This window comes from Nylanderia fulva, unplaced genomic scaffold (assembly GCF_048542155.1).
Source record: "Nylanderia fulva isolate GAGA-0341 unplaced genomic scaffold, ASM4854215v1 Scaffold119, whole genome shotgun sequence".
Classification (NCBI taxonomy): domain Eukaryota; kingdom Metazoa; phylum Arthropoda; class Insecta; order Hymenoptera; family Formicidae; genus Nylanderia; species Nylanderia fulva.
Genome location: NW_028189398.1, coordinates 20,216 through 47,473, shown reverse-complemented (window position 1 = coordinate 47,473; position 27,258 = coordinate 20,216). Strand labels below are relative to the sequence as shown.

At 32.0% G+C, this 27,258-nt stretch overlaps 1 protein-coding gene across 1 annotated transcript; it reads right to left on the bottom strand.

Moving 5' to 3' along the window:
- Positions 1-20: 20 nt before the first annotated feature.
- Positions 21-3,366, bottom strand: Ccz1 (vacuolar fusion protein CCZ1). Its single transcript, XM_029314484.2, has 10 exons — positions 3,169-3,366; positions 2,983-3,077; positions 2,833-2,926; positions 2,394-2,600; positions 2,117-2,292; positions 1,876-2,019; positions 1,656-1,801; positions 1,313-1,577; positions 1,107-1,234; positions 21-419 (listed from the first exon to the last, which is right to left on the bottom strand). The coding sequence occupies exons 1-10, from the start codon at positions 3,241-3,243 to the stop codon at positions 367-369; spliced, it is 1,383 nt and encodes a 460-aa protein (XP_029170317.1). The 5' UTR covers positions 3,244-3,366; the 3' UTR covers positions 21-366.
- Positions 3,367-27,258: the final 23,892 nt, after the last annotated feature.

Here is a 27,258-nt window from a genome sequence, read left to right as displayed (position 1 = left end):
TGACATTAATTCCACATATATATTTTGAACTATATTTTTATATTTTGTTATTGCCCATATAATATTATTTCATAGACAAATGTTCAACTTTTCATGATAAAGAATATTATTAAAAAATACATATAATATATAAATATACATAGTAAAAAAATTAATAATTTGTTTATAATATATATATAAAGTATACAATTTTTCATAATTGAGATATCTCATAAAGTGCATATTGCTTTTGCTGATAATTAGCAAAATGAAACAGAAAGCTGTCCTTATCAGAAATTATTTATCCTAAAATTTATTTTTATTCACAAAAATGAAAAAATAATCATGTTTGTGATTCATTATTTTCATTGGTTTATTACATAGCCACTAGTGGAAAAAAATACTTTTTAATTGTTTCTCACAAAGCCTCTTCACTTCATCTATAACAAATAAAGATTATTTGGGCGATTATTATGGTCTTAATTGCATATCACAGAATCTAGATTAGGTGATAACTAATTAATTAAAAGTTAAATGAAAAGTTAGTAACTTTTAACTTATTTTTTATTTTAATTTAGCTTAATTAATTAAAAATGAGTTAATTTTTAAGATTTAAACTAGTTATTTTTAAATTTAAACTTTTTTCCTAAATTAAAAATTGTTTTCATCTCTGAAACATTATTTTTCTTTCTATCAAATCTTAAATATCGTACAATTAAATTTTAATAAGAGATAATTATGCTATGATGTATGTCATTCTTATAAGAATGATAAAATAAATAAAGATACTTATTTTAACTTTTTTTATATTTTATAATTCTTTTTATAATTTTTTATAATTCTAATTAAAAACGAAATATACATTCCTATATAAAAAACAAAATTTTTATTTCCTTTTTGTCATTTTATATAAATTTAAAAAATTAATAAATAAAATATTAAAAAATTTATAGTATTTTAATTTAATATAAATATTTTTAAAAATTTATTTTTGATTTAACTTAATTTAATCTTAACTTTTAACTGAGTTAGTTTTTTGTTCAACTCTTTTAACATAAATAATTTTATAATTAAAATTTAATTAGCTATTAATTTATCCAACCCTGCATAAAATATATTGCACTCACCATCAATTTCTATAATACTTGCACTTTTTTGCTGTATAATAACAAAAAATTCCCTTAAGTTAGATAATTTTCCAACAATCCAATAATCACTTATGGTCTTTATAATTATTTCTCCAGCCTCGTTCAATCTGTAAGCATCAAATTATTAATTAATCCTATTATGTATTTATTTGTTTTATTTTTAAAAGTGTGTATGTAGTATGTACCTATTTCTATCATTGTATATATCAGCAATAATTCTTAACACCTCGGGTGTCGTGAGTACGTTAGAGCAACACCTATTATCTAAATGTATTGTACTTTTGTATGCTAGATTTAGCTTATTAAAATACAGATACTTGGTACAGGATTCCGGTGTGACTATTACATGCTTAGAACATTGCTCAGCTACAGAACTGACCAATGTGGTTAACTGTGGGCCCAGAAAATTATCTAAGCTTTTGAAAAAATCAATTAATAAACTAGTTTTCTCTGAAAAAAAGATATATAAATGCTTTAATTTTTATGTTATGATAAAATATAATTAAATTTTAAATAGTTCACACTTACTATCAACAAAGAGACATATTGTTGCACTTAAAGCTCGATACACTACTAGATACAGTGATATAGGTTTAGTAGAATAATTGATGAAGACCTTTGGTGACTTTCCAATTAAATTAGGCTCATTAACATTAGCAGGTCCGGTAACAAATCTGTGAACAAAGTTGTTCTTAATTACACATTATCATAATATAAAATACATTCAAATTAAATCAAAGTATATTACTTTCCGTAATGTGTAGTTGTGAACGGTGAAGGGGAGTTTCTAGGTATAGAACCACCATGCAACTCTTTTTCAAGATGAGCTGGCAAAAGAGTGCTCACTAAATAATTATAAACTACTTGCATGTCCTCAGGTTCCAATCCACTCCTAAAAACATACATATTACACAAAATTAATTTAATAATTATTGAAAATGCATTTATTATGATAAAAATAATATAAACATAAAACACACTTAACTTACCAAACAATTTGGTCATTATAAAGAAATGCTGTGTATTTTACTTGTGTAAACATAGCTTCTACTAGATTCATGAAACATTGCACTTTAAGGAATGTGATCTTGTCAAGAGGTAAAAATTGTAAACCTTGAAAAACATCTAAAATATCACTATTATTTAACTTTAATGAGAGTAGATACTGAAACAAGATAAAAATTAAATGTAATACATGTAAAAAATATGTATGGATGTATCAAACTATATATAGATTTGTAATAACAGAAATACTCATTTGCTTACTCGTGAATAAAAATGTTCCAACTTAAGTTTGAGTAACATTACAGAACCACATTCTGGATCATTAATGATAGTCTCAAAGGAGCCCATAAACAATCTAAACATCATGTACGTCTGTTTCAATATACCTTGGCAGATGCCACTGGATACCTCATCGTTTTGGTATTTGTTGCCATCTCCTTCTTTATAAATATATGGTACACCAACAATCTATAAAACCCATTCATAGTTTATAATATATAACATTTATAATTATAATATAATAATTATATTATTTTAATTAATTTATAAATATAAATATATAACTTATAAATACAATATACAATTACATAAAACATATAATAAATTTATAAATATAATATTTATAATATAATATATAATTTAATATTTAATAGTTAGAAAAATTATAATCTCTTACAGTACATCTAAAATATATATTTACCATAACCATCCAAAAATTAGGTTCTGGTTGGTAGTAAATTTGACGTGTTTTGTGTGTATGGCAATAATCACAGGGTTGGCCAGGATTAAACGATCTGCAATAATCTTTGTAGAAATATCCTTTATAGAAAGATATGATTGTAATACATACTCTGTAAATTTGATTATTGCTTCACTGAGTCCTATGTTTTTTATTTGAACATCTAAATCTTTCTCTGGGTAATAGTATAATATTTTCTTTTCTTCCTAAAAAGCACAGAAAAATTTATAAAAATAAATATATTTCAATTAGAAAAAGAAAATATTTTCTTTGACATATACATCATTGTATACTCGCCTCTCCTTCCTTTTTAGCATACGTGCCGTTAAAAATATAAAAATGTTCCAGTATAATTTCGGATTTGGAAGTCATTTTATTGTTTTTAAAGAACAGCTAGTTGTGAATACGTATTTTAATGCAAGATCTGATATTTACTCATTGAAACAAGTACACATATACACACCTGTCAATTAACAGCTGTAGATTAAGGGTCGACAGGCGACATGGTGGAGACGCCTATCGGCCGGCCGGGAATTACGGATTCTTATTTTCCAGATATTAGCGAAAATATTGAATGAATCTTATTAAATTTAGGATATTCTTAATCAGTAAGCTCATTTGTAGTCCTCTAAAGAGCTATTTTATGAAAAAAAGATAAAAATAAAAATTTTTAATAAACTTGGGGGAATGCACAGCTAGGAACGGGTAAGGTTGGGTTAGCCGCGAGTCCGTATTTTATTTATTATAAATTTTTAAGAGCGAAAATGTAAAATCCGGCCTTTTAGAGGACTGCTTTATTATATAAAGAATATATTAAAAAAAAATTCACGAAGTTATGTCACTTATTTAATGAAATATCTGGACGATAAGATTCTCACTAGATTCATAAGGAGCAGGGGAAATTTCTGTGGTAACATGCTGACTGCTTGACAAGGAGAGAGCATCATTCCATCTTTGTCTCTCTTACATCGCATATGTAGTAGCGTCCATGTAGGTACAAAAACTAATACGTGAGCACACGGATGCAAATATTGAGAGATAATGTCAGCAAAAAGGCTATCATATTATTTTTATTTTTTTGTATATGTATGCATATGTAAATAAAGAACAAAAATAAAAACTATTTTAAATAATAAGAATCTATTTGTGTGTGTGTGTGTGTGTGTAATTAAAAATTAATAAAAAAATTAAAAAATCAATTTATATACCATATATTTTTTTTATATCATATAAAAAAATCTTAGAAATGTACTTAAATTTTTCGTAGATCCTCGATTTTTTTCATTGCTTCTAAACATTCAGCTAAAAGAACAGTTGAGACTATTCGAATAAAAAATATTTCATCTTATTTTTTGCAAATAATATAATATATTTTTTATTTAGGAGTCCAAAAATATATGTTACGCATAAATTATTTATAATTTTCGTTCAAATTAAGAGAATATTGTATTGAATATATTGTAATGCATATACACATTAATTTTCATTAATTTACTTGTTTAACAAAAACATGGTTTTTTGATAATAATTTAAAATTATTTCTGCTCAGTGATTTTTAAATAGCCGCAGTATATTGACGGTGCAAAGGTAGCATAATCAATTGTTTTTTAAATGAAAACTGGAATGAAGGAATTGATTAAAGCTGTTTTAATTTGTAGATTTAAAATTTAAATTTTAAGTTAAAATTCTTAAAAGAAATTATGGGACGAGAAGACCCTATTAAATTAATATAATTTTTTTATTTAAGGAAATAAATTTTATTTTAATGATTATATTTTATTGGGAGGATAATTAAATAAAATAAACTTTAATTTAAAGATAATTTTAACATTAATTAATGAAATTTTTATAAAGAATTGATTATTAAATTAAGAAAATTTTTTTTTTTTTTATAATAATTATAAAAATTAATTACCTTAGGGATAACAGCGTAATATTTTTAGAAAGATCATATTAATAAAAATGATTGCGACCTCGATGTTGAATTAAAATAAAAATTAAATAAAGAAGTTTAATATTTTAGTCTGTTCGACTAATAAAATTTTACATGATTTGAGTTCAGATCGGTGTAAGCCAGATCGGTTTCTATCTATAATAAAATTAAGAAAATTTTGTACAAAAGGACTTTTTTTTAAATTATATTTTTTTTAATGAATAAATTTAATTGATCAAATATATGTAAATAAATAAAATTACTTTGGCAAAATTTAAGTGTATTAAATTTAGAATTTTAATGATGTATAATAGAAAAAAGTTATACAAGTAATAATTTGTCAAAATTTAAGATTATATTTTTATAGTGCGTTAAATATATTAAGATTGTTAATTTTGTTATTAATTATATTAGTTGGGGTAGCTTTTTTAACTTTATTGGAACGAAAAATTTTAAGATATGTACAAATTCGTAAAGAACCTAATAAGGTGGGATTTATAGGATTATTTCAATCTTTTAGTGATGCTATTAAATTACTTAATAAAGAATTATTTTATGTATATAAATCTAATTATAATTTTTTTTATTTATGTCCTATAATTAGATTTGTTTTAATAATAATATGATTAGTATTTCCTTACATTACTAATATTTATTTTTTAAATTATTCTATTTTATTAATAATTGTTTTTATAACTATTAGAGGGTATGTTATAATTTTTATGGGATGATCAGCTAATTCGATTTATTCAATAATAGGGGCAATACGATCAGTTTCACAAATATTATCATATGAAGTAAGATTTATTTTAATTATTTTAGTTATTATATTAATAAGAGAGAGATATTCTTTTTTTGATTTTATTAATTATCAATTTTATTTATGATATATAGTAGTTTTATATCCTTTGTTTATTATAGTTTTTATTAGGATTTTAGCTGAATTAAATCGAAGTCCTATAGATTTTATCGAAAGTGAGTCAGATGATTTAATATTGAATATTTTAGGGGTGGGTTTACATTAATTTTTTTATCTGAATATGGAATAATTATTTTTTTAGATTAATTAGAATTTATATATTTAGAAATTTATTAAAATATTCAATAATTTTAACTTTTATTTTAATTAATATTTTATGTAGAATAGTAATTTTTATACATGGAATACTTCCTCGAATACAATATGATAAATTAATATATTTATGTTGGAAAATTATTTTACCAATAATTTTGGTTTATATTTTATTAATTTTTGGATTTAAATTTATATTATTAATAATAATTTAGTAAAAAAAATTAAATGTTTAAAAGTTAATAGAAAATTAAAATTTTTTTAATATGTTTTCAAAACATAAACTTAAATTCAAGATTATTAACTTAATTTAATAGTAATTTATAAAAAATTTAAATGTTACATATAATTATTTTTAATATTTTAAATTTATTTATAATAATAAATTTTAAAATATTTATTTAAAAATAATTAAATCTCAAATTTTTATTAGGAAAGGTAATAAGATAAAATAAAGAAAGTAACATAATGATAAAATTTGTCTAATCATGATAAAAGGTTGAGCTCCTGCTCATATTAATAGACTAAACATATTAATGAAAATTCAAATTACATATTGATTTAAAGGATAAAATGATAATGAATTAAATTTTATAGAAATTAGAGGTAAAAAATATAAGATAATAATTGATGATAATAATGCAATTACACCTCCTAATTTGTTAGGGATAGATCGGAGGATAGCATAAACATATAGAAAATATCATTCAGGTTGAATATGAATTAAAAATGTATTTTATAAATAAATGAAATATTATATATATATATATAATATATATATATATAAGTGTATATATATATATATATATATACAGATATGAAAGAACTTACGAGTAACGTATGATGGCTCAATGCAAGAATATTTAATCACGTAAAAAACTTGAGTTCAAATATATCAATATCAATTTTTTTATAATATATTAGTATTAGAATATAGAAAATCATAGAAATATATTTTTTATATAGGCGATAAACTTAAAAATTTGATATTGAAAATATTTTAATCATTTTACAACTACACACACTATAAATATATAAATGCAAAATACTTCCGTAAATAAATTTCAATAAATCAATTGCACACATGCACACAGCTGATATATAGATTTTTATTAAATTTATTTTCTGAATTATTTTACACTTATATATATGTAGTAAAAATATTTTCAATATATTAAAAAATTTTTAAATCGCCGAAATATATTTTATCATTTTTCTATATTCCAATATATATATATATATATATATATTGTATTATAAAAAAATTGATATTGATATATTTGAACTCTAATTTACTGGATGATATACTGAACATCCTTGCATTGATTATATATTACTCAACGGTACGTTCTTTCACGTTATAAGTTATTGGAGCAAATTATACAATACCCATACAGCACAGATTATTGCAATTATATTGCAGCAACGTTGCAATGTTGCAAGTTGCAATGCAACATTATAAAGACATTGCAGAGATATAAGTGCACAAAATTCCAGCACACTTGTAGCAACATGACATTAATATTTCGGAAATATTGCATGTAATCCAAATTCTATAATTTATATATTGTAATATATATAAATTAACTACAACGTATTTTCATTAATGATTTATTTACATTTATATACCTGTATATGCAACATTAGTTTATGGTTGCAATAACAATGCATTATTGCAAACTCATAACATATTGCAATATTGTTGTAATATTTTGTTGCAATCTTCCAAAAAGCGGACATTTTAACATTGCTGCAATTCAACAGCAATGATGTAGCAACATTTTGCAGTGAATTTGTAATATTGCAATATTGCGGTGAAAGATTGTTGTAATGTTTTTGCAATCTATCGGTGCTGTATGGGTAGCATCAATAATCAAAAAGAAATCAAGAATAATCAACATATCCCTTATATAATATATATATATATATATATATATATATATATATATATATACGCACATATGTGCATAAGGATATATAAAATTTATAAAAAGTAGGTACTTATTAGCCTTGCTACGCTACTGCCTTCTGCTACGGAAGGCCAGAAAGCATTTTCAGGTGGCATCTCGCGTATACCGGCACGGTAGAGGAACAAGGAGAACACGTGATTATCGGTCCTTGTCTCTCTACGGTGCGTCCGCGTGAGCAATGCAATGGTGTATGTACGTGTACAGACATGCACCACTACATAAAACCCGAGAATTGGTTTCTCGGCGTTGGCAACACTGAAATCGGAGTTTCGCGTTGTCACCGCGCGAGGTCTCCAACATCAATTCGGAGTTTGGCCGACCGACCTGTCGACCCTTAAAGGTCTTTACACAATGTCAAGGTGCCTTTTCATACGCAGCATGCTGCAGCAGTAAATCAGTCACGTGATCAAAATTTATTAGAGCATATTTCTTTGTTCTCTTATTATTTCGACGTTTAAAATACGATTTTTGCTTTTATATTCTCACAATAATCTATTTTATTCTTAAAATCCATTATTTAACTAATATAAGAATAACAATAATTAGAATCAACTAGTTGCGTGTTCTTTTGCTTTGCTGCGTTTGCTGTTCGTTCAATTGAACTTCACCAATAGCAACAAACTGCTGCGGCAGTATCCTGCACATGAAATGATACCTTCACGCGTCAGAAGCAGAGAATAGAAAATGTCCACCAATAGGAAGAGGGAATAGATGTTATTCCTTCCACCTATTGATGGACATTTTGTATTCCCTTAGGTTCGGCTAGCGCTTCGACTGGTTTCGGCCAACTTCGGGCTCAGATAATAGAGAGAGACAGATATATTTTCTGTTCTCTTCTCACCGACAAGGGGAACCCCTTAAATGGACGGATTCTTGTGTGATATTCTGAAAATTAATAAATTTATTAAAATTGAATAATAATGGAGTTTTTTACGAAGTTTTATATTGACAAAACGTTCTCTCTTTTTAACTGTAACAATATATGCTATTGAATTTATTAACTCGAATATGTTGAGTTGATTTCAGAGTTATTAAGATTGTTTCATCAAAAATTTTTATACTTGAAAAGGACTACAATCATATATGGTCGAAACGTTGTAATTTCTAATTAATAAGCAATAATTTTGACACAGATTAATAGACAGATCACCAAAGGTCTGTCTAAAGAGGAGACCGTCATTTTTGCCCCTTACGACACACTTTGCCCCTGGTTCGAGTCCAGGCTAATAAAATCTTTTAATTTTACCAAAAAACTTTGCCTCTAGTGCGAGTTCAGGCTAAAATCTTTTGATTATACGTGTAAAATAAAAAGATTTTAGCCTGAACTCGCACCAGAGGCAAAGTTTTTTGGTAAAATTAAAGGATTTTATTAGCCTGGACTCGAACAAGGGGCAAAGTGTGTCGGTAAGGGGCAAAAATGACGGTCTCCTCTTTAGACATGCCTTTGGCGATCTATCTATTAATCTGTGATTTCGACTAGTTTGCTCGATTAATTTAAAAACTGATCCTTTGAATAATAATAATATACAATGAAAACTTGGGAGTAGCGGTTGGTCGTGCACACTGCGTCGCCGAAACTCGCCTGAGGCGAAGAATAGGCGTAACGCAGGTTCGAGTCCACCCAGAGCCCAGCAGAAAATGCTTGGGAGGATATATGATCGTAGATGCCGTTCCAGTCATCTTCCTTTATCGTGTTCTTTGATTTCACCCCACATTTCTTTCAATTCCTGTTGGTCGCTCCAACGTTCATTCCGGATCCTTTCAATGTATCGCATATTATTTAGGAATCCCTTAATACGGACGGATTCTTGTGTAATGTTGTGATATATGAGCCCCCCACAGTAATGATTCCATGAAAGCAATTCGCTATAAATGTTTCATCTGCTCGCGGAGCACAACTAAGAGCATGTCAACAAATATTCTTTGAATAACGCCCTGCCAAAAATGGGGGTCCTAGAACATCACAATTTTTAAAGCCCATCACTGCACAGACGTTGTGATCAGAGGTGGCAGATTAATTTCTTACTGCGTAACACAGTAATATTAAAGAAAATATAAATTTAAAAAATCTGCATCATAATCATTTAATAAATATATTTATAATACAATAACAATTACCATACAAAATCAACTAAACTCTAACAGTGCTTAAGCTCGTATGTAAACAAACACAATGATAAATTATTAAATATTATTAGACTCTGTGTAACAAGCACAAAAAAAAAAATTTTTTAATTTTTTTTATTTTTATTAATTCTTAGAAAAAAATTTTTTTAAATTTGACAAAACCAAACGTTTCGACCTGTACTAGGTCTTCTTCAGTGCGCAGTAATCGTTATGATAATTAAATAAATATAAAAATAAAAATTCTAATACTAAGTCGCTATATAATGTCAAGTAAATTAAAAACTGATGTCAAGATTAAAAGGCTAAATACATTGACATTAAATTAAAATCATCAAGTATAGCTCGACACGAACAGTCCACACTGAGTGCAAAATCATATAACTAATCCGGTTAATCTATATTATTTTAAAATTATTATTAATAACTCAGAGTGGCGCTTCGAAATTGCTCTAAACCAACCGCTCTTCGTTGGTCGGCGAAAGGCTGTTAGTCCGGCAATGAATCTTGACATCAGTTTTTAATTTACTTGACATTATATAGCGACTTAGTATATATTAGAATTTTTATTTTTATATTTATTTAATTATCATAACGATTACTGCGCACTGAAGAAAACCTAGTACAGGTCGAAACGTTTGGTTTTGTCAAATTAAAAAAAATTTTTTTTTAAGAATTAATAAAAAATTTTTTTTTGTGCTCGTTACACAGGGCCTAATAATATTTAATAATTTATCATTGTGTATATTTATAATATTTACCATAATATTTATTGTAAATATTTTTTGATATTTATGATAAATATTTATGATCTATTGAATCTAAGACTCCAAAAACATTTATAAAATATATGATAAATATTTATAAAATATTAAAATAATTATTATAAATATTCTATAAATATATTTTATAAATATTCTGTGCTATCTGGGTAAAGATATAAAATATTCATGGACAACGAAAATAATTATTATAAAAGACTCATTTCTGAGATGCTACATATCAAGGAACAAAAAAATGGACTAAATTTAAACAAAGATACTGAGTTACTTAGCGAGTCGTATTTTGATATTTTGGATATATTAGCGAACAAGAAATAATAATAGGACAAATAGGACATTAACGAGTAAAACATAGATATTAGATCATATATAAACACGCACGCTCTCCGATCAAGTAGAGTTTAAAATGAGCTGTCTTTCTGTATTGTTGGTTTGTTACGTGTCATCCTTAATAACTGTTAATAAGTAGCAAAATTGTCAAGAAGAACGATGATAGGTAAGCATACTACCAATTGTAGGGGATACATATTATAATTTGGACATACGTTGATCGGTAATTTTTTATTAATCGCAGCGCCTACGGAACGGGTTAATTTCTCGCATATTAACGATGAAACTATCCGAGATCTGAACAAAATCAGGGATCATATCGAGGCGAACATTGTTGGACAGGACGGATTGAAACACGCGTTAATTGCTCAAAAACTCTTGATTCTGAATAACTATAATTAAATTTCGATATTATGTGAATTGTAAGAATTTATATTTCAATAATTATACTGAAGAAGACCGCGTGCGGTCGAAACGTTTATAGAATGATTGTAATTTGCGTTAGTTTTAATATAATGACTGTAGTTTTATAATTTATACATGTAATAAATGGTAGTTGACTGAACATCTCGAATATTCAGCTCGATAAGTTGGCCTTATATTTATCACTTTGTTTTCAATATACGAGCGACAATTGTATTAATTTATATAAAATATTATTCTCAATACAACCATATATTTACTTATAAAATTAGAAATTTTTGTTTAAATAAAATCAACAATTTCTTCTAAAAAAGTTAAAAAATATATTTATTTGGTTAAAAATCTTTTCTCTTGGTGCGATTTCTATTATTTCTATTTTTCCGCGTAAAACTATTAAAGTACTATTGTCGATTTACATTAACAATAAGACATTATGTCGAGATAAAAAAAAAAAAAAATAATGTTCGGTTTTCTTTGAAAAAATTATACGATATATTCTCTATCACAAACAAGAAAATTAATTAGTAAATAATTCATTACCTTTCCAATTTATTTCGATATAATATACGTCCCTGGTGACCTCTAATATTTTATGTTCGAGTTTATTTCAAATTTAATTTGTATCTCTTAATTTATTTTTGCGCTCAAGGATCGGAAAGGAAAAAAAATATTATGTTCTTACTTTTGATGAGATGCTGCATATTATTTTCCGTTGATTTTATCGTATATACTATTTCAGTCAGCAGATTCGACATGGCAATAACAACGGCATAAGGTTCTCGTGAACCCCAAGTAGAACAGAAAATTAAAATAATGTCAACTAACAATAAGATTAAATTATGGCTTTGTATATTAAATATAAATAACAAATGCGGATGTTGTTGCGTACATTTCCAACGTAAATTAAGTTTTCGTTGGAAATAAACAGTGCAAAACACACGCGTATCATATTCTCGCGGTATACTACCAAGCCTTAAAATTTGAAAAATAATCTCATACTTGAGATTTAATCCCGATTCAGCGACTTTCGGATCTATATTTCTCTCTCGCATTTATTTAATTATTTTTCGTAGGGGAGTTGGAGGGTTAATTAAAATTAAATCTCAAGTATGAGATTATTGGAAATTAAGTCTTAAGTATGAGATTATTTCCAAATTTTAAGTCTTGGTAGTATACCGAGAATGATAATGTCTTGTGTCACTGTTTATTTCCAACAAAAACTTAATTTACGTTGGAAATGTACGCAGTAACATCCGCGTACATTTCCTCGTTTTTAGGCCTTCTTATTTGTAGTATATATAAAATAATATCATTTTGACGTCATCTTGACCAAATTTGAACTACAAATTTGATTATTTTGACTTTTCTGTTCTATTTTGGAAGGTTCAGAGTAAAAGGACGAATATAATGATATAAAAAAGAAAAAAATTTTACGCAACGCGACTTTTGCGCATTGAGGTCTGATCGCTATTTTTTATTTACGTATAATATTTCATTTTGCGATTTACGCAAATTCTTATTTTAATTAAATTTTTTTCTCGTGATTTTTAAAGTGCAATTGTGATAAATAATTTTTTTTACCTTTCTGCAATAATAATCTGTCGCTGACGATGAATTATATACAGGGTATCCCAGAACCGGCGAAAACGTTTTTAATGGAAGATTCCTGGTATCATTCGGAGACGATTTTTCCTCAGCGAAAATGTCGAGGTACCAATAATTTTCGAATTATAAGCAGTTGAAAATAAAGGCTTTTTTGGAAACTAAGTTTTGTGGAAATCAAATATTAACAAAACAACATTCTTATTCAGTTAATTTTAGGTAGAGTTTACTTTAATAGAACTTTAATATATAAGGTTTATATAAAATTTTATAAAAATGGTTTCCCTCAACATTTTCACTAAGGAAAAATCGTCTCCAAATGATACCAGGAATCTGTCATTAAAAACTTTTCCGCCAATGCTGGGACACCCTGTATAATAGAAGGTATGTACTTTATTGGCTTCTGTACGCAATTTCAAGGATAAATTCTGTACATTCAATATTTTTCTAATTAATGGAAAAAAAATTCTTTAAAAAAATAAAAGGAAAAAATCGATTCTGCTTTTTATTAATATACTAGTGTGGCGATTATATCGTCACATGCTTCCCCAAAAATCGAAAGCGAAAACACGTATATAAATACGGACATACATACATACGAACACTGACTAATAAACATAAATAAAATATAACAGACGAGACGAAAGACAAAAAACATCGAGACGTAACAGAAAAGAAATAAACGGATAGAACATTTTCGAAGCCTATCGAAGGTGGATTTTTTAAGGCGAACGATAGGAAGAGCGTTTTACATGCCAAAGATTCCGTCTTCGACAGTCGCCGCGCACGGACGCACGTTTATTAATCCGAGCGATATACATATATGTATTCACACGTACAATGAAGAATATATTCAGTTAATTTAATCATTGCATCACATTATTAATTCCCGCATCGTTCCTCCTAAGCAATCGCGACGCGCGCATAACCAAAGTGGTGATGTCCCGACGTGATCGCGAGCGAGCGGGAATTCGCGATTCTTTTGTGTTCGCGTGAGAGAGCGGTACATTTTTTACTTTTTATTGTGATGACCGGTGAGACGATATATTCTATCGGACCCGGAAAAGTGATAGTGACCAGTTGCGTGTAAAAAAAAACGATTTGACATGATTGTGACGATAGACGATGGAGTGATCGGTTCGCGCGTAGAGACGCAATGCGCGAGCGATCCCGGGGCCTTGGAAGCCAGGATGGAGGTGCGACTGGCGCAAATGCGGCTTACGATGCAGCAAGAGATGGCAGAACATCTGACGGCCATACGTAAGTCGATAAAATCAATTGGTGATAACCGATATCGCGACGATGATCGACGTCGTTCGCGACCTCGTTCGCGTTCACGTCCACGCCCGCGAGCGCGATCCAGCAGCCGTGGTCCACCGGCCAGCGGCGTATGCTGGTATCATTGGCAGTTCGGAGCGGAGGCACGGCAGTGCAGACCACCCTGCTCGATGCAGATGCAGGGAAACGCAGGAGCGGGACGTTAGAGGCGGCAAGCGACCCGGAACATAGTGCGCGCCGCTTATTCGTGACTGACACAAACACGAGAACGAAATTTTTAATTGACACGGGCGCGGATCTCTGCGTGTTCCCTCGAAAGATGGTTCGAGGGCCACGACAGAGATCGACCTACGAGTTATCGGCCGCCAACGGCACACCAATATACACATACGAGACGGAAAACATGACTTTGAATTTCGGATTGCGACGGGCTTTCGCGTGGCGTTTCGTGATCGCGGACGTGTCGAAGCCAATAATCGGTGCCGATTTCCTCGCGCATTATGGCCTCCTCGTGGATCTGCGCAATTCTCGCCTCGTCGATCAGCTGACGAGCTTGACCGCACGCGGGCGTTGTATCCATTGCAACGTACCGCAGATTAAAACGATCGCAGGGGAGACGCCGTACCACCGGTTGTTGGTGGAATACGCGGACATTACGAGGCCGAGCGGACAAATACAAGAAACGATCCACGCCACGCGACATTTTATTGAAACGACGCCGGGACCGCCTGTCGCGTGCAGACCACGAAGACTCGCTCCGGATCGACTCGCGGCCGCGAAAAAGGAGTTCCGACGAATGGTTGAGACCGGAATCGCGCGACCTTCAAAGAGCAGTTGGTCGGCGCCCTTACATATGGTGCTGAAAAAGGGCGAAGAATGGCGACCTTGCGGCGATTATAGGGCACTCAACGCGAGGACGATTCCGGACCGATATCCTGTGCGACATATCCAGGATTTTGCACAGACCCTCGGAGGAAAAAAACTATTTTCAACAATAGATCTGGTGCGGGCGTACCACCAGATTCCAGTGGCGGAGGAGCACATCCCGAAGACGGCGATCACCACACCGTTTGGCATGTACGAATTTCCGTACATGTCATTCGGATTGAGAAACGCGGCGCAGACGTTTCAGAGATTCATCGACGAAGTCTTACGCGAATTAGACTTTTGTTACGCGTACGTCGATGACATTCTGGTCGCGTCAACGTCGGAGGAGGAGCATCGAAACCATCTTAGAGCAGTATTCGAACGTCTGCGGGAATACGGGGTGACTATCAACCCCGCGAAGTGCGTATTCGGACAGCAGAAGGTAGAGTTCCTGGGATACGAAGTTTCCGACGGGAGAACACGACCGCTGCCGACACGTGTGGAGGCGATCCTCGCGTGTCGAGAGCCAGGAACGGCGAAGGAGCTGCGACGCTACCTAGGCATGCTCAACTTCTACCGATGATTTCTGCCGAGAGCTGCCGAAATGCTAGCGCCGTTGAACGATCACCTCCACGGCAACGTCAAAAGAAAAGCGGCGATATCGTGGACGCCGCAAGCGCAGAAGGCATTCAAGGATTCGAAAGAGAGCTTGGCACAGGCCGCGTTCTTGCGACACCCCAGGATAGACGCAGAGCTCGCCTTGTTCACTGACGCGTCGGAGCAGAGCATCGGCGCGACTTTGCAACAGCGTGGCAGCGACGGATGGGAGCCGTTAGCCTTCTTCTCGAAGAAGCTAAGCCCATCCGAGATGAAGTACAGCGCGTTCGACAGAGAACTGCTGGCAATCTACCTGGGGGTCAAACACTTTCGATACATGCTGTAGGCGCGCGCGTTTGTGATCTACACGGATCACAAACCGTTGATCTACGCCTTTCGTCAACGACTGGAGAAGAGCACGTCGCGCCAGTTCCGCCACTTGGACCTCATCGGGCAGTTCTCAACCGACATCCGGCACGTGACAGGCGAGGAGAACGTCGTGGCGGATGCGCTATCACGAGTCGAGGAGCTGAATTCTCCCCTGGACTACGCTGCACTGGCGGAGTCGCAGGGGACTGACAAAGAACTCGACGATTATACAAGGCAAGAGACCGGAATAAAACTCGAGAAAGTGCAGATTCCCGGAACGGGGATACAAGTTTACTGCGATACGACGACATCGACACCGCGACCGTTTTTGACAAGGTCCTTTCGGCGAGCCGCATTCAACTTGGTGCACGACCTGGCACACCCAGGAATCAAGGCGACGGGCAGATTCGTGGCGCAGCGCTACGTCTGGCCGTCGATGAACGTTGACTGCCGCAGCTGGGCGCGTGCATGCGTGCCCTGTCAACGTTCGAAGATCACTCGACATGTCTCGGCGCCATTAGAAAAATTTGCAGTACCATCGAGCAGATTCGAGCACGTACACCTGGACATTATCGTGATGCCCGTCTCAGAGGGCATGCGATATTGCCTCACGTGCGTGGACCGATTCACACGGTGGCCGGAGGCGTTCGCACTACGAGACCAGGAGGCGGAGACGGTCGCAAGAGCCTTCTACGAGGGATGGATTTGCAGATTCGGGGCGCCCGTGCGAGTAACAACGGACCAGGGGCGCCAGTTCGAGTCCCATCTCTTTCGACGGCTGAGCGAGATGACAGGAGTGCAGCACCTGAGGACGACGGCGTACCACCCGCAGGCCAATGGAATGGTTGAGAGGTTACATCGCCAGCTCAAGGCGGCAATCAAATGCCGGCAGAATGATCGCTGGACGGAGGCGCTGCCGACGGTGCTGCTCGGGATCCGAGCAGCGTGAAGAGACGACCTGCAGGCGACCGCAGCGGAGCTGGTGTACGGCCAGACGCTGAGGATCCCAGGGCAATTCCTGAGCCGACGACCTGTGGACAACGAGGACGACGCGGCCGACTTCGCAAGGACGCTGAGGGAGCAGTTCGAGGAGCTGCGACCGGTGGACGGCACCCGACACGGGGAGCGACGGCCGTTCATTTACAAGGACCTAGCGACGGCCGAACAGGTGTTCGTGCGACACGAGGGACCGAAAAAGATGTTGCAGGCGCCGTACGAGGGGCCGTACGCAGTCATCAGCCGAGGCGACAAAGTCTTTGTCGTGCGTTTGCACGGCAAAGAGAAAACGGTCTCAATAGACCGTCTTAAACCGGCTTATATTTTACAGAGCGAGCCAGAAAACAACAGCCCGGCAGAGTCGACGGCACGAGATCGGGACACCGAGGTCGAGCAGCGAAGCGCGCGAGAGGACTCGAGGCCGCTGCCCCGAGAGAGCCAGAGAACGACGAGAGCGGGAAGAAAGGTCCGATTCCCGAGTCGTTTCCAGGCGGGCCTGTAGCACCGGGGAGCCAGGATGTGCAGCAAACCCGTGAGAAATCACCGCAAAACGAAAATAATAAAAAAAAATTTTAAGTATACGGTTCGCGATTCTTTAATTTTTTTTTTGACTAGTATTCGCGATTTCAAATTTCTTTGATTTGTGTTATCGTCGAAAATTTATGTATACACGGCAACAGCGACTTAAGCCGCGAAACGCGAAAAGAAAAATTTGACGCGTATCGAGAACTTGTATATTCTGCGTTTTATATTTATTTTTTTAATTTAAATGGACGAGTCTCAGACCGAGAGCGACGGGCGACAGAATAATGTTGTACAGCGAAAATTCTTCATGTATAGGTTGTCGGTATTTATTAGCATTTATTTATTACATTATTGTTATTTATTATTATTTATTTATTATTTATTTTTTTTGTCACGTCATATTTATTCTCGACTTGGCGCTCGAATTTATAACGGCGAGCAAATGGTAACATTCGTCTCGGTCTGCCATCGAAAAAAACTTTTGCGAAAACAGTGCATCACGCAAACGTATCGTGCTATCGGTATAGCACTGGCGGGGGAGTACTGTGGCGATTATATCGTCACATGCTTCCCCAAAAATCGAAAGCGAAAACACGTATATAAATACGGACATACATACATACGAACACTTACTAATAAACATAAATAAAATATAACAGACGAGACGAAAGACGAAAAACATCGAGACGTAACAGAAAAGAAATAAACGGATAGAACATTTTCGAAGCCTATCGAAGGTGGATTTTTTAAGGTGAACGATAGGAAGAGCGTTTTACATGCTAAAGATTCCGTCTTCGACAGTCGCCGCGCACGGACGCACGTTTATTAATCCGAGCGATATACATATATGTATTCACACGTACAATGAAGAATATATTCAGTTAATTTAATCATTGCATCACATTATTAATTCCCGCATCGTTCCTCCTAAGCAATCGCGACGCGCGCATAACCAAACTAGTTAGATGAAAAATAGCAAATCTTAGTAGAATAGTAAATCACTTTTCTTATTATTTTCTAACCGAATAGATAAACAATAATAAGAATATTAAGAATATTAGATCGGCTCTTTAATATAAAACACGATATACACCTCCTTCTCAGCCACAGAGCTAAACGCGATGTTATTGCGAAAATTAAAGAATCTGAGAATTTGTATCCTGTGGTTGGGATTTCAAGAATTCTCCTTGTTCCTCTTTTAACTTCCCCTGTAAAGAAATAGCGAGAAAAATATTGTCCGAAAGTTGACTAAATCGGGTTCGATTTCCGGAAAAATCGGCAAAATATTTCAAGATTATTTTTTTATTTGACAAAACAATGAAAAATTCAATAAAACGTTATACTCCTAATTATTTTCTATATATCGTACTCTGGTACGATTTTAGGTTTTTTTATATTTAGATTTAGATAGACAACTGAAGAAAATATCAAATTTTATGATTATATTGAGATAATACTTATTTTATATTTTATACGATACAAAGATATTTTTGTTAAGTTTTCGAAAGAAATTTATGGTTATACCCAATATTTTGACGTCATTGATTTCAAATTAAAAATAGTGAGCGGCCGCGCGTGCATGGCAAAACTCGCGTCTTTTGCGCATCTCAGCGAAGCGGCCAATTATGAGCTGTGTCCTCGAGTCACCTCGAGCACAATTGAAATTGCTCATGATAATTGGCGCTTCACGAGAGGGTGGGCTTCCTCAAGAAATCCATAAAGGAGAGCTCACACCCGGATTTCGCGCCTTATCGCATTCCGCCGTGAACCGCATATCGCTAGTCCGCTTATAGTTAAACCGCAGAAAATCGTCATTGACGTCAAATTTGGAGTTCAAATTTGATCAATGACGTCAAAATGATATTATTTTGATTTTCTGTTCTACTTGGGTACATGATATTTTTGTTGCAAACTGAGAATTCTTGCAGAAAATAAAGCTTTATTTTTGTTATAATTTTTTATTTTATTGTTAGAAGTACGATTTAAAAACTCTTCATCATGGCTACAAAGAGTATAAATTGTATATATATATTCTATATTATATTATATTTTCAATATTATCTTATACTTCTCTTTCTATATTATATATTATATTAGATTATATTTAAATCTTTGCCTCTCTCTGGAGCCATATTCTACTACTCATATATACATGATATTATTATTCTTTAGTATCTAAGTCAAAGACAAGAGAATATTTAATGAACAAACTTGACGTAAAAGCATATTTCTTATTTTTAAAGTATATTTTGAATTACTTTAATTCTTTTAATGTATTTTTTCAAACACTGGAAACATTAAGAATTATTCTCGAACGACGCGAGAGAAGAAAGAGATAGCGCGATGAGATAGATTTCTTTATGTATATTTTTCTTTATTTAATTCTAAAGCAAATAAATTTGTTTACTAATAATGATTTTTAATTTAAAATATTTTTTCCTTTTTTCATTATTCTTATTCTAAAATAGATTTTTTTCCTTTTTCCTAAAATCTTATTTTAAAATAGATTTTTTATTTTTATTATTATTTTTTAAATCAATTCATAATATATATTTCTTAATATAAGAAAGGAAAGACAGAGGATTGTATAATCAACATACTTTTTAAATATTAATACAAATTTAATTGATACAAAGTTTTGCTCGTATATTGTAAATACAACTAGTGATAGATAAAAAGGCCAACTTATCGAGCAATTATTAGAGTTGTCAAATCAAATTTATTCCATGTATAAACTAAACATAAAACATTATGTGAAAGCTACTGTTCACGAACGCGCTGCGTGAGAAAAGATCGCGCGACACAAAGGATAAGTCACCTTTTGTATAAAAGAATTTAATTTTCAATCACACACTTAATGACAAAATGCACTTGAACAAAACTTATTACAAACGTTAATTATTTTACAGAAACTTAATCGAAATCAGAGTACGGAATAAGCGGCGGTCGTCAACGAATTTTCTGCGGTTTAACTATAAGCGGACTAGCGATATGCGGTTCACGGCGGAATGCGATAAGGCGCGAAATCCGGGTGTGAGCTCTCCTTTATGGATTTCTTGAGGAAGCCCACCCTCTCGTGAAGCGCCAATTATCATGAGCAATTTCAATTGTGCTCGAGGTGACTCGAGGACACAGCTCATAATTGGCCGCTTCGCTGAGATGCGCAAAAGACGCGAGTTTTGCCATGCACGCGCGGCCGCTCACTATTTTTAATTGGTGATTGAGGCCGCGTGGCAATTTGCGCATGCCTTTAGCGAGATAAGTATCCGGTGAAACGGTTGCGATACCGCTAATTGTTTATATGCGGAGAATGTTTTTTCGGATGACAGCTAATTTACGACGTCTTTTTTCTTTAACAAAACATACAAAAAAACGTGACTTTTATTATTGACGCGATGATCGATGATTCTAGAATTGTCAAAAATTTACTTTGCATCTCAAACAGCTACAAACATTCTATACTCAAACTTAAGCGAAAATTACAATTATTGTAAAATAAACATTTATTATAAAATAAACATATAAAATACAAATTTATTTTAATCGATATATGTGTAATATATATACATTTGTGTGTGTATGTGTGCGTGTGTGTTAAAATCAACATATTTTTTAATTATTAATACAATTTTTTTATCGATATATATGTAATATACACAATGATAACTTACTAAATATTACGAGGCCATGTCGAGGCCAACTTAGCACTGCTAAACTTTAATTGAAGAACATTCAAGCAAAGAAATACATTAATTTTAACATATTGTTTGTTTAATTATGCAGTGCTGTTTTTTTAATTTTTTAATTTAAAAAAAATTTTTTCTTTTTTTTTTTTTTAATTTTTAGTTTCTATATATATTTTTTTAAATTTTAATTTTAATTTTTTTATTTTTTATTTTTTTAATTATTGCAAATTTTTAATATTTTTTGTAGGATGTTGGAAATTAAAAAATTATTTTATATAACCTTTTTGGTTAATTAAAAAATAAAATTAAAATATTTAAAAATTTTTATTTTTATTTTTACTTAGTATATTTATCTAAAAAATGAAACATGATGTCTAACATTTTATTATGTAAAAAATTAAACACATAATGTCTAACTTTTTATTAAAATATTATTGTTTTTATCTTCAAATAGCACAACCTTTCATTATTATTTTTTGTTTGGATTTGATAATATTTTGTAACTTATTTGATACAGTTTTTTTATTTATTTTTATAAACTTTTATTTTTACTTAGCACAGATTTATTGATATCATTATATTTGTAACTTATTTTATACAGTTTTTTATTTATTTTTATAAACTTTTATTGTTAGCACAATTTTATTGATATCATTATTTTTGTAAGGTATAGATATCATTACTTTTGTAAGGTAAGTAAGGTGTATGTATTAAAATAACTATTTTGTAGATTAAAATAATTTTATAGATTGAAATGGTACTATTTTTGAAATAGATTTTTTTCATAGTTTTTGCGGGTTATAATAACCATTGTTTTGCAAACACAACGGTTTTTACGCGGACTTAGCATCTTTCCTTACCTTTTTTAAAAAGGTAATTTTTGTAGAGTAATACAGACACCGAATTGCTTAACAACGCTTATTTTGACATTCTTGAAAAAATAGCGAATTTTTAGACTTATTAAAATGTTTATGTTTTGCGACTTGACACCTATTTATTCAACTTTTTAACTGACTTGACATCAGTCAAGTACTAAGTTCAACAACAATTAGAGGCATTGTCATCTCAATTTATTCGGAACAATTGTAAGCAACAAGTAACTAATTTTTAATTTTTAATTTTTAATTTTTACATATACATAAGTGGATTTCTATTTTATAATATAAAATTTCTTTTTAAATTCAGTTTATAATAACAAATATTAAATAACTTGGAGGAGATGGACACGATCATTGCCAGACTGATAGCCTTTCGCCGACTAACGATGAGTGATTGGTTTGGACTAATGTTTAAGTGCCACTCCGAGGTTTTAATAATAATTTTAAAATATTTATTGATTAGCCGAATGAATTATTTTAATTCGATTTTTGCTCCTAATTGGGACTTTTCGTGTTGAACTATTTTTAATAATTTCAATTTATTGTTAACGTATCTCGCCTTTTAATTTTGACATAATTATCTAATTTATTTTGACTATTGTATTGCGACTTTTTATTAGAATTTTTATTATTATTGTTTTATTGCACACTAAAGAAGACTAAGTATAATTCGAAACGTTTGTAATTAAGAATATTAGAGTTTGTATTGTAATTGGTTTTCTTTAAATTAAAATTTTTCCAAGTTTAAAATAATTAATAAGAACGTAGATATTTGAGAATCGCCAGACAGAATTTAAAAAAGGTAAGAATCTTCTCTCGACCGTACTGGCAAATATTATTTATTCAATCACAACGTTTCGACCCTTCTTTGAGTCCTTATCAAGTGATCTAGTCTTTAAAATAATTTTTTATTGCTCGTTTCACATGGCCTCGTAATATTTAGTAAGTTATCATTGTGTTTGTTTACATACGAGCTTGAACATTGTTATAGATTAGGTGATTTTGTATTATTTTTTCATTATGTGTAATATATATACAATTGTGAGTGTGTGTGTGTGTAATGTGTTAAATAATATAAAAAATTTAAAAGAATAAATATATAAAATATTAAAAAAAAATATAATGTTAAGGAAAAGTATTAAAATGATCAAAAAATATAAAAAATGATTAAAATGGTTAAATATGCACGGTAGATGTGGTGGCGGCTGTGAGGTAGCGATGACCGGACGACTAAAACAGCAGGGCTCCGCAGCGATAGTGAAGAAGGAGGTGCTGCCGGTACACTGAACTCCTGCACAACAGAAAAAAATTATTATCAATTTATTACGATATTTTAATTATTTAATTAAAAAAAAATACTTACTAGACCCATAATGGCTCTTTGACTGTGTGCGCGACGGAAAGCAGGATAGGAAGGTCGGAAGCGAGACGACAGAAAGGCACTGCACTCGACACACGTATCGTTTAGATTAAATATATTTACACTACTAATAACAAAAATTACAATTATTTTCAAACCGCACAGAATTTACCAAAAGATAACTGATAAGAATAAACCAAAAGAAATAGCCGAGTCGATAATTAATAACTGAGTGTTCCGTAAGCAACAATAATTAAGAGCGAAAAAGACGAGCGATCTTTTTCTTAGAATAGTATAAGCACACTCTTGACGCAACAAGCAATCGGAAAAGAGCACCGCGGTCACGAGAGAGGAGGTTTATATAGGCCCGTATTTCTAGAATATTCGCGAACATTTCTATCGTTCGGTTGAGGGCGAAGGAGCGTTTACTGTAATTATTTACTTTCAAGCAAGTCGTAGTTTTGTTATTATTGGAACTAAATTTTATCTCCTCTCGCGCGACCGCGGTGTTTACAATTTAATGTGTTTTAATGTAAGCGCTTATTTTTCGCAGGCGTGGGGTATATGTATACCTTTGCGGCCGAGCGCTATTTATAATAAGAAACGTCTGCATGTTACAATATAAATTGATAGATTATAATATAATTATAGAAAGGTCGCTGCATGTGGAATGAGGATACTGAATGACTTTGCATGCAATGGTTTAATGCTTTTTCTTTTTCAGGTTTTTAAACGTTCGATTTTCGAACAGACTGGCTCGGGAGAATATTGTTCATCTCCGAACAATCTCCGGAGGCAGAAGATGTCGTCCCACCAGTGATCGTATATACTGTTCCAGTCATCTTTTTCGTCGTAATCTTTGACTTCGCCTCACATTTCTTTCATTTCTTGTCGGTTGTACCAACGTTTGTTGCGTATTTTTTCCACTAGTCTCATATTTAAAAATCCTTCAATCCGGACGAATTCCTGTGTGATGTTCTGAAAATTAATAAATTTATTAAAATTGAATAATAATAGAGTTTTTGACGAAGTTCATACTGACAGGACGTTCTCTCTTTTTATATATAACTGTGACTTTATATATGTTATTGAATTTGTTAACTCGAATTTTTGTTGAGTTGATTTCAGAGTTATTAAGATTGTTTCATCAAAGAATTTTTATACTTGAAAAGGACCACGCAACCATATATGGTCGAAACATTGTAATTTCTAATTAATAAGCAATAATTTCGGCTAGTTTGGTCGATTAATTTAAAAACTGATCCTTCACCCAAAAAAAATATTCTACTCGCAAGCGGGGAATTCCTCTTAGCAGTTCCGTTAAGCAGAAAATCTTACAGAAAGTATGTCTCTCTTAAATACATAGATATCTATCTGTAAACAAAAGGATGCGTGAGCTATGATTAAGAATAAATTCCTCTATAAGAAATTTCACTATAGTAACATGAATATCCTTTTAAAGTAAAAGGATATGCAAGATTCTTGCAGAATGTATATTTATTAGAAAATTATTGTCATTTACTTTCGAGCTATATACGCGCCATCTTGGCGGCGAACAATAATGAGCTTTGTGCGAGTCCGTGCGTATCATGCGTTATGCGTGATTATCGTGTATAAAGAATGAACAACGTACAAAAGTTTTTAACTAAAGCACATTTAGGCGACTACTGGCCCGCATTTGAAAGTAAGTATTATTACTTATGTATTTATTTTGTTAAAATATTTAAGAAAATAATATCAAGAAAAAAAGAAACTAAAACTTAATAATATAATTAAACATAACACACACACACACACACACACACACACACACACAGGTTTTGAGTCTTCTAGTTTTTTTTAACTTTTTATAATTATATATGATGCTTGTCTTTTGTGTCTTTAGGGGAAGCAATAACCATCATAGATCGATTACTTTTAGTATCAACTAAAAAAGTTGAGAAACTATATATTGCCTAAATGGTGATCAAACTGAATTTTTTAGCAGAAGAAATACTTTGGAAGCCAATACTTCTAGAAATTTATTATTTAATGTAGAAGTACATGTAATTTTTTTGTAAACATGTAATTTTCAAATCTTTTTCATTAAAAAAACAAATATACCTATTTCATATATATTCTTGTAAAATCATATGCTTTTATAATTTTATGATTTTTTACGATACATATATGTATTTTATTTTTTTAATTACTTTTAAAAACTATGTAACTGCTTGAAATAATTTTTATTTCAAGATTACGTGGTTTAAAAAAGTAACTGAAAAATATTTAAAAATTTATACGTGTGTATGTGTGAAACGGGGAGAGAGAGAGAGGGAGAGAGAGGACATTACCGGAAATGCTAATATCGTTACATGAGTCTTCAGTATTGACTCCATTAGATCAACCCGCCATGAATAATGTTTCATCTCCTCGCGGAGTGCTAGTAAAAGCATCTCAGATAATATTTTTTGGGTGACGCCCTGCCAAAACGTGGGCCCTAGAACATCGCAATTTTTAGTGCCTATCTTAACTTTATTTACTTCACAGACGTTATGATCACAGGTTGTACAGATTTTGGATGTTTTCTTCTTCTTCTTCTCTCTTTTGGCAAAGATCGACAAAGATAAGTTTAGTTAGCTGTTACTTATGCTGCTAGATTTTTTTTTGATATGTAAATAAGTCAGTCTTTGATGATTGTGCTAAAACAACCGTAATTACACGTTCGTATTTTGGAAGAAAACTTAATATACAATAACGCAAAAGAACGCTTAATAGAACGTCTGAGGAACTTGTCTAAGGATGGCAACGAACTAGAGATTCTGAACGTAACAACTTAATCTATAGCCAGTATAGAGGATCGAGTTGGTAGGGGATGGATTGGTAACCAGTTGCAAGTATTAGGAATCTTATTTGTTCGGCCGCTATCAATCCATTCCCTCCTTTTTCCTCTACTAGTTAAAAGTATGTAGAGTCTGTTACATTCAGAATCTGCCAGCTCTGGACAAGGTATGCTCTTGCGCATGGTAACGCCAGCTAACCAATGAGAATTGCAGCCTGACTACGTCATCATTAAGCGTCAAATTCGAAGCGCTTATTCTTATGTTTGCCGACTACACATAGAGAAAGCTGAAAAATAATCGCTGCCACTGGTGATAATCAGTAAAATAAAATATATAATAAATAATTAAGTAAACAATAATCAATGTAATTACGGAATAAACGAAAGGCTCACAAGAGTGATGAATAAAAAGTGTCACATCAGTTTATAAATTAGCTAAGCTAAAATTAATCTCGGAATACATTATAAACAATATTGGATACATTGAAATTATTAATTAAAAATATTAATTAATTGTACTATTTTTCAGTAGCATTAATGTAGCAGTTTTATTGTTTATGTATATTTTTTTCAAAACACATAAAGTGAAATAAAATAAAAATTAGCTGAAATGGAAATAAATAAAATTTTAGTACTTTACTTGAAAATGTATGTATGTATAATTACATGTATATATCTTTTTGTTTAATTTTATGATTAATAAATGTTGACAATTTTTTTTTCTACCCTTTTCTCGGACTGCATAAGCGCCTCCTTCGTTTTCGCCAACTCCAG